We start from the raw sequence: 10,968 nt of genomic DNA, 5'->3' as shown, positions 1-10,968 counted from the left end.
GGGGTGGGTGCACCCAGCAGGGGTTGCACGTGTGCCCTGGTGGGTGTTTGGGCATCGGGGCGCGCTGGCGGCAGGGTGGTGGGATGACAGTGACAAGGGTGTCCTGGTGGTGGGGTAGCAGGGTGCCGTGTGCCAGGGAGCCCTTCGGATGATGGTGGGAAGGTGATGGGGCAAAGGGGTACCCCAGTGCCCAGTTATCAGGGTGACAGGATGCTGGGGTGACAGGATGACACTGCCCTGGTGACAGGGTGACGGAGTGCCCCAGTGACAGGTGCTGGGGTGCCATAGTGACACGGTGATAAGGAAAAGGGTGCGGAGGGGCCGGGGTGTAGGGACACCTGGGTTATAGGATGGTGGAGTGATGTGGTGACAAGGTGCCCCGGTGACAGGATGACAGCGTGCCATATAGTGATGGGGTGCTGCGGTGCCATGGTGGCACAGTGCTGGGGTGACAGTGGGGTGATGTTGGGGTTCCCAGGTGCCTGCAGGGTGACATGGTGTGTGCCTGCAGGTGAGGCATCAGCACAGGAGCTGTCGGCGCAGGTGCTGAGCCCATCGGGGCAGCGGCGCGAGGCCGAGGTGGTGCCGGGGGGCGCGGGGGTGTACAGCGTGCGCTTCGTGCCCCAGGAGACGGGCGCCCACACCGTCAGCGTCAAGTTCCGGGGGCAGCACGTGCCCGGGAGCCCCTTCCAGTTCACCGTGGGGCCCCTGGGCGAGGGTGGCGCCCACAAGGTGCGGGCAGGGGGCACCGGGCTGCAGCGCGCCGTGGCCGGGACGCCAGGTACGGGGGTCTGCCAGGAATGGGGGATGACGGGGGCCTGGGGGCTCTGGGGGTGACTGGGGGGGTGTGAGGGCAATGCAGGGTGGATGCTCTTGGGGGGATGTGGGGGGCTCTGGCTGCTGTGGGGGTGTGGGCTGCAATGGGGGGTAGGTGCTACGTGTGTGGGGGGTGCTGGTGAAATTTGGGAGCTCTGGGTGCTGTGATGGGATTTGGGTACAGCTGGGTGTGGGGGCAGTGGGGAGCTGTTACCAGTGGTCTGTGTGCCATGGGTGGGATGTGGGTGCTATTGGGGAGTCTGGGTGCTGCGGGGACGTGGGTGCAGGTCTGTGTTGGGTGTCACCATCCTGGGGTGCCACTGAGAGCCAGGGTGACCCTGGTGATCCCCCCAGCTGAGTTCAGCATCTGGACACGTGAGGCTGGCGCGGGGGGACTCTCCATTGCTGTTGAGGGGCCCAGCAAGGCCGAGATCTCCTTTGAGGACCGCAAGGATGGCTCCTGTGGTGTCTCCTACCTGGTGCAGGAGCCAGGTGAGGGGGGCTGTGCCCCTACAGCCTCAACCCCCCCCCAACCACCCCTGATGTCCCCCAGGGTGCTCCCCCCAATGCACCCCAAATCACCCCCAACCCCCCCCCAACCACCCCTGATGTCCCCCAGGGTGCTCAGCCTCCTGTGAGGAGGGACACACATGCAAAGGTGTCCCGGTTAAGGGTGTTCTCCAGGGAGGGTGTCCCCAGATAAAGGTGTCTCTGCACAGCTGTCCCCAGGGGAGGGTGTCTCTGTGAGTGGTGTCCCCGTGCATGGGTGTCCCCACATGTGAGCGTTTCCAAGGGAAGCTGTCCCCATGTGGGGGCTCCCCACGTGACTGTCCCGTGTCCCCCAGGTGACTACGAGGTGTCCATCAAGTTCAACGAGGAGCACATCCCTGACAGCCCCTTTATTGTCCCTGTTGCCTCCCACTCCGATGATGCCCGACGCCTCACTGTCACCAGCCTGCAGGTACTGGGGACACTCCCAGTGAAACCCTGGGGAACCTCTGGGCTCACAGATGGCCCCTGGGTCCTCAGGGCACAACTGGACCGCTCTGAGCCCCTATTGCAAGCTTGAGATGCCCTGTGTGGCACCCTTGGGCCCTCTGGGGCACTCATCCCTCCCTCCCTCCCTGTCAGTCATTCTTGGGGCCACCTCTTTTTCCCTCCCTCATGTCACCTTTGGGACCGCTGTGTCGCCCCTTTGTCACCCTTGGGATTCCCTGGAGCCACCTCTCCCGCCTGTTACCATTGGCACCGTCCTTGGTGCCACCCCTGTGTCCCTTGTGTTAATCCTGGGCCACCTTGCACACCTGTGTCACCCTTGGGCCCCATGGTGTCCCCCTGCCCCCCCCACTGTGTCCTCCACCCCCCTCATGTCCCCCCATCCCCTGGGGTGTACCAGCTGGCCTCATTCATGATGTCCCCTGCCCGCCATGTCCCTGATGCCACCGTGGTGTCCCCACAGGAGACGGTGGCAGTGAACCAGCCAGCGTCCTTTGCCGTGCAGCTGAACGGGGCGCGTGGCGTCATCGATGCCAAAGTGCACACGCCTGCAGGGGTGGTGGAGGAGTGTTACGTGTCCGAGCTGGACAGCGGTGAGGGCACATGGGGACACCACGGGGACACCGTGGGGACACTGGGACACCGGGCCTGCGGATGTGGGGTTGTGGGCACAGGGCACAGGACATGGGGACATCTGATGTGGAGACACGGGGATTGAGTACATGGGGACATAGGACATGGGGACAGAGTGACACAGGACATCCCCCAGTCTAGTACACACTGGGGTCCTTGCGTGGGGTGTGGGGACACGGGGGTGTGGGGACATGGGGACACAGGACACAGGGATATGGGGACATGTCTGTGTCCCCCTGATATGCACTGGGGTTCCTGCTGGGCAGGAACAGAGCTGTGGGGACATGGGGACACGAGGACACGGTGACATGTCTGTGTCCCCCCAGACCGGTACGCGCTGGGGTTCCTGCCACGTGAGAACGGAGTCCACTCCATCGACCTGCGCTTCAACGGGCGCCACGTGCCCGGGAGCCCCTTCAACATCCGCGTGGGCGAGCAGAGCCAGGCCGGGGACCCTGGGCTCGTCACTGCCTTTGGGCCGGGCCTCGAGGGTGGCCGCACAGGTGACACTGCTGTGGAGACAGGGACATGGCTGTGGGAGGAGGGTGGGGATGGAGGAACAGCTGTGGTGGTGGCAGGAGAGACATGACCATGAAATGGTGATGGGGACAGAGCCAGGATGGAGATGTGGCCATGGGAGTTGCTATAATGGGAATGTGGCCATGGGTGACCACATGTGACCACAGTGGTGTCCTGGTGTCCCCTCCATGATGCCATCCCCATGTCTGTGTCCCAGGGGTGCCCTCAGAGTTCCTGGTGCAGACAGCCAATGCAGGGGCAGGAGCACTGGCTGTCACCATTGATGGACCCTCCAAAGTGGAGCTGGACTGTACTGAGGTCCCCGAGGGCCACCGCGTCACCTACACCCCAATGGCCCCTGGCAACTACCTCATCTCCATCAAGTATGGGGGCCCCCATCACATCGTGGGGAGCCCCTTCAAAGCCAAGGTCACTGGTACGAATGGGGGGGACCTGAAGATGGGAAGGGACATGGGTGTGGGGACAGAGAATGGGGACAAAGAGGAGCATGGGAACTAGTGGGGACAAGGGAACTGAGGGGGAAGTGGGGATCCCGGGACCCCCACCACATCACGGGCGGCCTCTTCAAGGCCAAGGTCACTGGTACAGGTGGGGTGGGGGTAGACACGGGTATGGGGGGCATGGATAAGGGAGATAGGGCAGGAGAATGTGGGGGTCCCCAGTGTGGGGTGACAAGGGGTCAATGATGGGTATGGTGGAGGGTTGCAGGAGGGTCATCCTGGAGGTCCCTCAGGGTGACATGAGTTGGGGGGTTCCTAGGGTGGTGACAAGGGATCCTGGGGATGATGTGGTGTAGAAGCCCCAGGATGACATGATGGGGGTCCCAGAGGGAGGAGGGATTGTCCCCAAAGTGTCCTCATATCCCCCCAGCAAGGTGTGATGGGGGTGTCCCCATGGTGGGGCTGACCATGTTCCCCTGGTATTCCCCAGGCCCACGGCTGTCAGGCGGGCACAGTCTGCACGAGACCTCGACAGTGCTGGTGGAGCCGGTGGTGAGGGCAGGGTCGCGGGGCCCCCCCGCCTTTGGGGGTGTCACCAAAGCCCCGTCGGATGCTGGGCAGGTGGTGGCCCGGGGGCCAGGGCTGGCAGCCGCCCGCCTGGGCCACAAGAACCACTTCACTGTGGACTGCAGCAAGGCCGGTGAGGGGCCCTGGGGGTCCTGGGGGCTTGGGGTGGCTGGGAGGAGGCATGGACTTGGAAGGGCAGATGGGGGCTCAGCAGGGCAGTCCAGGAGCTCCTAGGGCAGTCCTTTGAGGACTTGGAGGAGAGTCTGTGGGTCTGTGGGGTGTTCAGAGAATCTGGGGGAGTCTTGAGAAAGGATGGGGTAGGTGAAAATGGGGCCTGTGGGTCCTGGGAGGGGATGGGGTGGGTAAGTGGGGGAGTCTGATGGAGGGTCTGGGATGCAGGGGAGGAAGTTTGGGGTGACCCTGTGGTCTCAAGCTCTCACACCCTGCCTGTGTCCCTCCATCAGGCACAAACATGCTGCTGGTGGGGGTGCACGGCCCCAAGGCCCCGTGTGAGGAGGTGCACGTGAAGCACGAGGGGAACCGTGTCTACACGGTGACCTACAGCGTGCGGGAGCGTGGCGAGTACGTGCTGCTGCTGCGCTGGGGTGACCGTGACGTCCCAGGGAGCCCCTTCCGTGTCACTGCGGCCTGAGACCCCCCCGGGGATCCCTGGGGGTCCCAGGCCTATCAATAAAGCACTGGGAGAGGAAGAGTGGTCCAAGTGATGACAGGGGAAATACCGCAGAGTGGGGCTGGGAGGGTGCCAAGGGGACTCCGGGGAAGGACACCAGGTGTAGGGCCATCCTGAGCAGGACAGCGGAGTTCTGGGGTGTCTGGGGGCGGTTCTGGGGATCCGGGACAGGATGATGTGGCCCGGGGCGGTCCAGAGCAGGATATCCTGGTCCTGGGGGAGGCGGGGGGGATTCCGGGGGCTGCAGGATGGGATTAGGAGGTCCTGGTCTGAGATGGTGGGGTCTGGAACAGGACACTGGAGGTGGCTTGGGAGGGTCTGGGGTAGAATGGCCAAGTCGTGAGGGGGCCCAGGGGGGATTCCATGGCAGAAGAGCGGCAGTTGTTGTGGGGGGCCCGGGGGCGTTCAGGGGGTCCCACACAGTGCGGCCCCGCCAGGGGGCGCTGTGCAGGGCAGCGCCCCGCGTCCCCTCAAGGGCACGTCCCACTGCGCATGCTCGTGATCGCGGGGCGGGGCCGGCGCTGGGAGCGGCTCCTCCCGCGGCGGTGGGCGGGGCCTCCCGGCGGTGGGCGGGACCTCGCGGTGGTGGGCGGTGTTCGCGGCGGTGGGCGGGGTTCGCGGCGGTGGGCGGGACCTCGCGGGGTGGGCGGGGCCTCGCGGCGGTGCCGGGGCAGCGGCGGGCGGGGCCGGTCGGGCGCGCGGCGGCGGCGGAGCCCGGAAGCGGCGGCGGGTTCCGCTCGTTCCCGATCGCTCCTGATCCCGTCAGCCGCTGCCGGCGGCGCGTTCCGATCCCGCCGGGTCCCGGCAGCGGCCCCGGGGCCGCCATCCCAGTGGATTCCGTACCCGGCGGCCTCCGGGCATGGCGGGCCGCGGAAAGCTGATCGCGGTGATGGGCGACGAGGACACGGTGACCGGGTTTCTTCTGGGCGGCATCGGGGAGCTGGACAAGCACCGGCGGCCCAACTTCCTGGTGGTGGAGAAGGAAACAAGCCTGGCTGAGATCGAGGAGACCTTCCGGTGTGTGTGGTGGGGGACGGCGGCCCGGGAGGGCACGGGGCGGTGTGAGGAGGGGTCTGCGGGTGTCTCAGAGGGCTCAGAAAGGTAAGGGAGGTGTCTGAGGGGTCCCCGTGGTGGTCTTGTGAGTCCCTAGTGGGGTCTCTGAGGAGGATCCCGGCAGGTTTTGGGATCTCGGGGGGGTCACAGAGTTCCTGGAGGGAAGAGAGAGCTCGCAGGAGTCCCGGGTCAGGGTGCCGGGAGTGTTTAGGGGATCCAGGGGGCCCCGAGGAGCGCGTCCCACCTCGCTGGTGTCCCCCCCGTGTCCCCTCACTCTCCTTTTCTCCCTGCTCGCAGGGGTTTCCTGGCGCGGGAGGACGTGGGCATGATCCTGATCTCGCAGGCCCTGGCGGAGCAGATCCGGCCGGCAGTCGCAGCCCATGCCCGGGCGCTGCCCGCGGTGCTCGAGATCCCCTCCAAGGACCACCCCTACGACCCGGCCCGGGACTCGGTGCTGCGCCGCGCCCGGGGGCTCTTCGCACCTGATGAGCTGCGATAGAGCCCCCCAGGATACCCCAACCCCTCCCGACACTCCCCCAAATCTCCCTCTAAGCTCCCCCAAACAGTTCCCCCGATACCCCCAGTATGTGCAAACCTCCGCAGCACCCCCAAATTGTCCTCTTCACCCTGTGCCCGTGGCCTCTTTGCCCCCAGCCACGGGTGACGGGCAGCAGGGAATCCCAGACAGTCCCTGGTACCTTCCCAGCACCCTCAAACAGTCATCCACCACTCCCCTAACTTCTTCAGACTTGACAAGCTGTGATAGCCCTCCCTGGTACCCCAGAACAGCCCCTGGGCCCCCACGGGGTCACAAGCCGGGCCTGGGAGTCTGCAGCCCAGGGAAACCCACACAGGGGCCCCCAGCCCACCTGGGGCAGTTGTGCCCTATGCCTGGGGGCCCTCACTCCACAAGTCCCCATTCCCGAGTGCTGCTGGGGGGTCCCTAGGGTTCCCAGGGTGTCCTCTGGGTGCTGGGGAGCTGTGGTTGCCCCGTGGCTCTGAGGGTGACACCGGGAACTCTGCGGGTGCCTGGGGCAGCCACGGGAGCCTTGTGTGTGACCCGTGACTATGTCTCAGCCCTGTCCCACGATGGGGAAGTGGCACTACCGTATCCTGCTGAATCCTGCCAGATCCTGCCTGTAGGCAGGGAGGGACACCTGGGGGGGGCAAAGGAGCACCCCAAGGACACTGGGAGTTGTCACTGTGACCTTGTCACCATTGCCCCAGCTCCTCCCCAGCCTCCTCACCCCAGCAGAACCTGTGGGGAATGTTATTTATTGTTGTCCCCCAGTGCCCATGTGTCACTCGTGTCCCCTGTGTTTCTCCCTGACAGTGTCCCCAACATGTGCTGACACCACTCATTGTCTGCTCTGCTCTGCTCTGTGGGGGATGGGGGCATGGGAGGGACAGAAATATGGGGCGACGTGGGGATGTGGCACAGGGACATACAGTGGGGCTCAGGCTACAGAGACGTGGAAGGCTCAGGGCTCAGGAGCACCCTGAGACCCCCCATAACCCCAGCCACAGCAGGGATGAGCTCCTGCCCCCCCCCAGTGATCCCCAGGGCCTGAGGGGCAATGGTCTGAGGGCCTGGGGGCCCCATCTGCCCAGCCCTGCCCCCATGTTTGCTCCCCCCTCCATGTCCCCGTGGCCCACCGCACCTTCTCAGCAGCCCCTGCTGTGCCCCTGCGGACAGGGGTAACGCCTTGGGGGGTCCCCAAAGCTTGGGGAGGGTTGAGAAGGAACACACATCTCTGGGGGGCCTGGGTGATGGCTGTGCTCGGGACTTGCACTGGTGGGTGGGCAAGGGCGGGCACAGGTGGACACAGTTTTAACAGATGTCACATACACAAGTGTCACACTGGTGTCACACACAGCTACAGACACAGTATGTGATTTCTATTGTGCCTAACATATTCTAAAAGGCAATACACATTTTTAGGTTAACTATATCCTTAATCAGTTAAATCCTAAACCCTCTAGACCCTCTGTCTCAATACCACACACACACACTCACACATGTATCACACACAGAAGCCCAGAACAGTCTGAGTGGCAGGAGCCCTGTAGTGATGATCCAGCCTAACCCCTGCCCATGCAGGGTGGCCTGGAGCAGATGACACTTGCTCAGGTGGGTTGGGATGTCTCTGGAGGGACACCGTGCACCCTCCCCAGGCAGCTGTCCCAGGGCTTACCCCTTCCATGATGGACGGAATTTCTGCCTCATGCTGAGCTCAAGGCCTGACTCCTTGTTCTGTCTCGCTAGGCACCACTGGCACTGTCCTCAAACCTGGGGGAGATGGTGGGGATTGGTGGGAGATGGTGAGGATTGGGATCCCCTGTCAGATATTTGTATGGATTGGTGCAGTCCCCTCAGGTGAGAGCTTTGTGGAGACACGTGAGCAGCAGTCCAAAGCTGCACATGGACCCAGGAGCTCTGGCAGCCAGTCAGGCACAGAGGGGGCATTGCCAGGAGCAGAGTGGGAGGTCAGAGTGGCTCCAGACAGTGCAGGTGACCCAGAAAGGGGACACAGAGCAGCAGCAGGGCACGGCATGGCAGTTCAGCAGGGTGTGTAGGAGAGCACAGTAACCCTCCTGACTCTGGAGGTGAGCTCACCTCAGGTGGAGATTGTTTTTTTCACGTGTCCAACTTGATTAGACCCAGCAGTAGTTTACACACTGACAAAAGCCATTGCTGGCAGGAGCGTGGAGACCCAGACAGAGAACATGGAGAAACACACAGCTGTCCAGGTCTCTGCCTGCAGGGAGTGTCTGAGCCTACAGTTACTACTGGAGGACAGTGGAAACAACTCTGCATGTGGTGTAAACAGGTGGAGGATCTTAAAGAGGAGGTGGAGAGGCTGAGGATTATCAGGGAGTGCAAAGCAGAAACAGACCAGTGGAGTTGCACCCTTCCATCCAGGAGAGAAATGCACTGCATGAAAGCCTTCTCCAGACTAAGCAGGCCAAGCTCCTGCAGTCTCTCCTCATCACAGGCATTCTCCAGACCCTGAATCATCTTTGTGGCCTCCTTGACCCTCTCCAGCAGTTCCTTGTCTTTCCTGACTGAGCTGTGGAGCCCAGAACTGAATACAGCAGTTCAGGTGTGACCTCACCTGGGCAGGACAGAGGGGCAGGATCACCCCCCTGACCTGCTGGCCATACTCCATCCAACACCCCTGTGATGTCCCATCCAGAGGAGAAGGGAGAACCTGGGATCACATATGTGCAGGAAGAATTTAATGTTTTTGATAATGACAAGGATGAAGGGATGGAGGGCACCCTCAGCAGGTTTGCAGGTGACACCAAGGTGAGTGGGGCAGGTCTCTCCCTGAGGGATCTGGACAGGCTCAAGTGGTGGCCCATGGGAACCTCATGAGGTTTGACAAGATCAAGTGCAGATGCTGCGCCTGGGGCAACCTTTGGAATCAATCCAGACTTGGGATGAGCAGATGGAGGAGCTCTGGGAGAAGGACTTGGGGGTGCTGGTGGATGGGGGGCTGGATCCAACCCAGCCCAGAACCCCCTGTCCTGGGTTCATCCCAAAGCATGGGCAGCAGGAAATTCTCTTGGATTGTGTTGTGTGAGGGAAAAATGTAGGTGAACTAGCAGAGCACTGCTGTTTTACAGTAAAGATCACCACATTTAAAATGTTCACTCAGGGTGGGAAGAAGGGCATGACAGGCTGAGAGAGTTCCAGCTGGTCAGCCTGGAGAACAGCTGGTTCCAGGGAGACTTTGATGCCCCTTCCAGTACTTAAAGGGGGCTTAGAAGAAGGCTGGAGGGGTACTTTGGACAAGAGCATGTAGTGATAGGACAAGAAGAATGGCCCTAAGCTGAAGGTGAGCAGATTTAGATTAGGTGTTGGGAAGGAATTTCTGACTGTGAGGGTGGGCAGGCCCTGGCAGAGGTTGCCCTGAGAAGCTGTGGCTGCCCCTGTCCAAGGCCAGGCTGGACGGAGCTTGGAGCAGCCTGGGCCAGTGGAAGGTGGCCCTGCCCATGACGGGGACGGCACTGGGTGGTCATTAAAAGTCCCTTCCACCCAGACCATTCCATGTCTCTATGACTGTGCTGCCGCTCCCTGCCATGCCCAGCACACAGAACCAGCCCCTCTGTGACAGCGGCTCTGGGCCGGGGGCACTGTGAGCACCACAAAGGCTGTGGGTGCTGTGGCGGTGGCTGCACTGGAGTTGACACCTCGGTTCTGGCTGCTGCCACCTGCACTGGCACCAATGGCTTTTCTGTGGGTTCTCATCCTGCTGGCCCTGGCCTGGCCCGTGGGAGGCACCTGGGACACCTGCAGGTCAGTGGCCCCAGGCTCTGTGAGGGGGCTGGAGGAACACTTGGGGACTTCCCTGGCGTAACTCGGGGGACAGATACCCTTTGGGGCTCTCTGGCCCTGCTGTCCCTGAGCTGAACAGTGATGGCTTTGTGCTTCCAGCGGGACCTGTGGGCTCCGGCCCATGGCTTCTGACCACAGCTCTGCAGTTCTCAACTATGGCTCCGTGGCTTCTGCTGCTGGCACGTCCCATGTCATGGGTGGCACCAGTGTCCAGCCAGGGGCCTGGCCTGGCATTGTCAGCATCCAGGCCACCTGGGCGAACGGCACGTGGCACATGTGCACCGGTGTCCTCCTCAGCTCCCAGTGGGTCCTCACGGTCGCACACTGCTTCGCCAGGGGCGGGTAAGAAACAGCAGGGACAGAGATGTCCCCAGAGCACAGCCAGGTGCCCAGGTGACAGCACCACGTGCCACTTTCATCCCGGCTCTTTCCTCTCTGCTTCCCTGTCCGCCTTGGGAAGCAGAAGGCAGGGAAATGCTGGGCCACTGCCAGCCCGTGGCTCCGCTCCCTGTCACCCCTGTCTCCATCCGCTCTCTAGGGACATCTCCACGTGGGAGGTGGTGTTGGGGGCCATAGATCTGAGTCAGCTGGGCCCTGAGGCTGCGGTGAGACACATCCAGAGGCTCCTGGTACACCGGCACTACGTGCCTGCCACGGCGAGGAATGACATCGCCCTGCTGGAGCTGGAGCAGCCCGTGGAGTGCAGCGACTACATCCAGCTGGGCTGCGTGCCCGACGCCTCGCTCAGGGTCTCGGAGCTGAAATCCTGCTACATCGCCGGCTGGAACTTTGCCAGAGGTGAGTTCCCATGCAGGATGTGCGCCCTGGGGGAGAGCTGGGCATGCCAGGGACACAGGCTGGGCACCCTGGGGACACGGACTGGCCACAGA

At 62.9% G+C, this 10,968-nt stretch overlaps 3 protein-coding genes across 3 annotated transcripts in view; all 3 read left to right on the top strand.

Moving 5' to 3' along the window:
• FLNC (filamin C) overlaps positions 1-4,702 on the top strand; it is a 27,825-nt gene extending 23,123 nt beyond the window's left edge. Inside the window, exons 38-45 of the mRNA XM_015615974.1 lie at positions 512-781; positions 1,171-1,308; positions 1,662-1,777; positions 2,276-2,405; positions 2,772-2,948; positions 3,182-3,400; positions 3,916-4,125; positions 4,457-4,702. Of these exons, the coding sequence (XP_015471460.1) occupies positions 512-781; positions 1,171-1,308; positions 1,662-1,777; positions 2,276-2,405; positions 2,772-2,948; positions 3,182-3,400; positions 3,916-4,125; positions 4,457-4,644 (1,448 nt within the window). The 3' untranslated portion in view covers positions 4,645-4,702. The remainder of the gene's footprint in view (positions 1-511; positions 782-1,170; positions 1,309-1,661; positions 1,778-2,275; positions 2,406-2,771; positions 2,949-3,181; positions 3,401-3,915; positions 4,126-4,456) is intronic.
• Positions 4,703-5,365: 663 nt separating this feature from the next.
• On the top strand, positions 5,366-7,093 carry ATP6V1F (ATPase H+ transporting V1 subunit F). Its single transcript, XM_015615973.2, has 2 exons — positions 5,366-5,700; positions 6,034-7,093. Exons 1-2 carry the CDS (start codon positions 5,543-5,545, stop codon positions 6,233-6,235), a joined length of 360 nt encoding a protein of 119 aa, XP_015471459.1. The 5' UTR covers positions 5,366-5,542; the 3' UTR covers positions 6,236-7,093.
• Positions 7,094-7,210: 117 nt separating this feature from the next.
• The window catches only part of LOC107198756 (acrosin-like), a 5,778-nt gene continuing 2,020 nt past the window's right edge, over positions 7,211-10,968 (top strand). The window contains exons 1-2 of the mRNA XM_033511516.1: positions 7,211-10,420; positions 10,617-10,960. Of these exons, the coding sequence (XP_033367407.1) occupies positions 10,200-10,420; positions 10,617-10,960 (565 nt within the window). The 5' untranslated portion in view covers positions 7,211-10,199. The remainder of the gene's footprint in view (positions 10,421-10,616; positions 10,961-10,968) is intronic.

Source organism: Parus major, unplaced genomic scaffold (assembly GCF_001522545.3).
Source record: "Parus major isolate Abel unplaced genomic scaffold, Parus_major1.1 Scaffold305, whole genome shotgun sequence".
NCBI lineage: Eukaryota > Metazoa > Chordata > Aves > Passeriformes > Paridae > Parus > Parus major.
The sequence above is the reverse complement of the archived record's forward strand: the minus strand, read 5'-3'. Positions and strand labels throughout refer to the sequence as shown.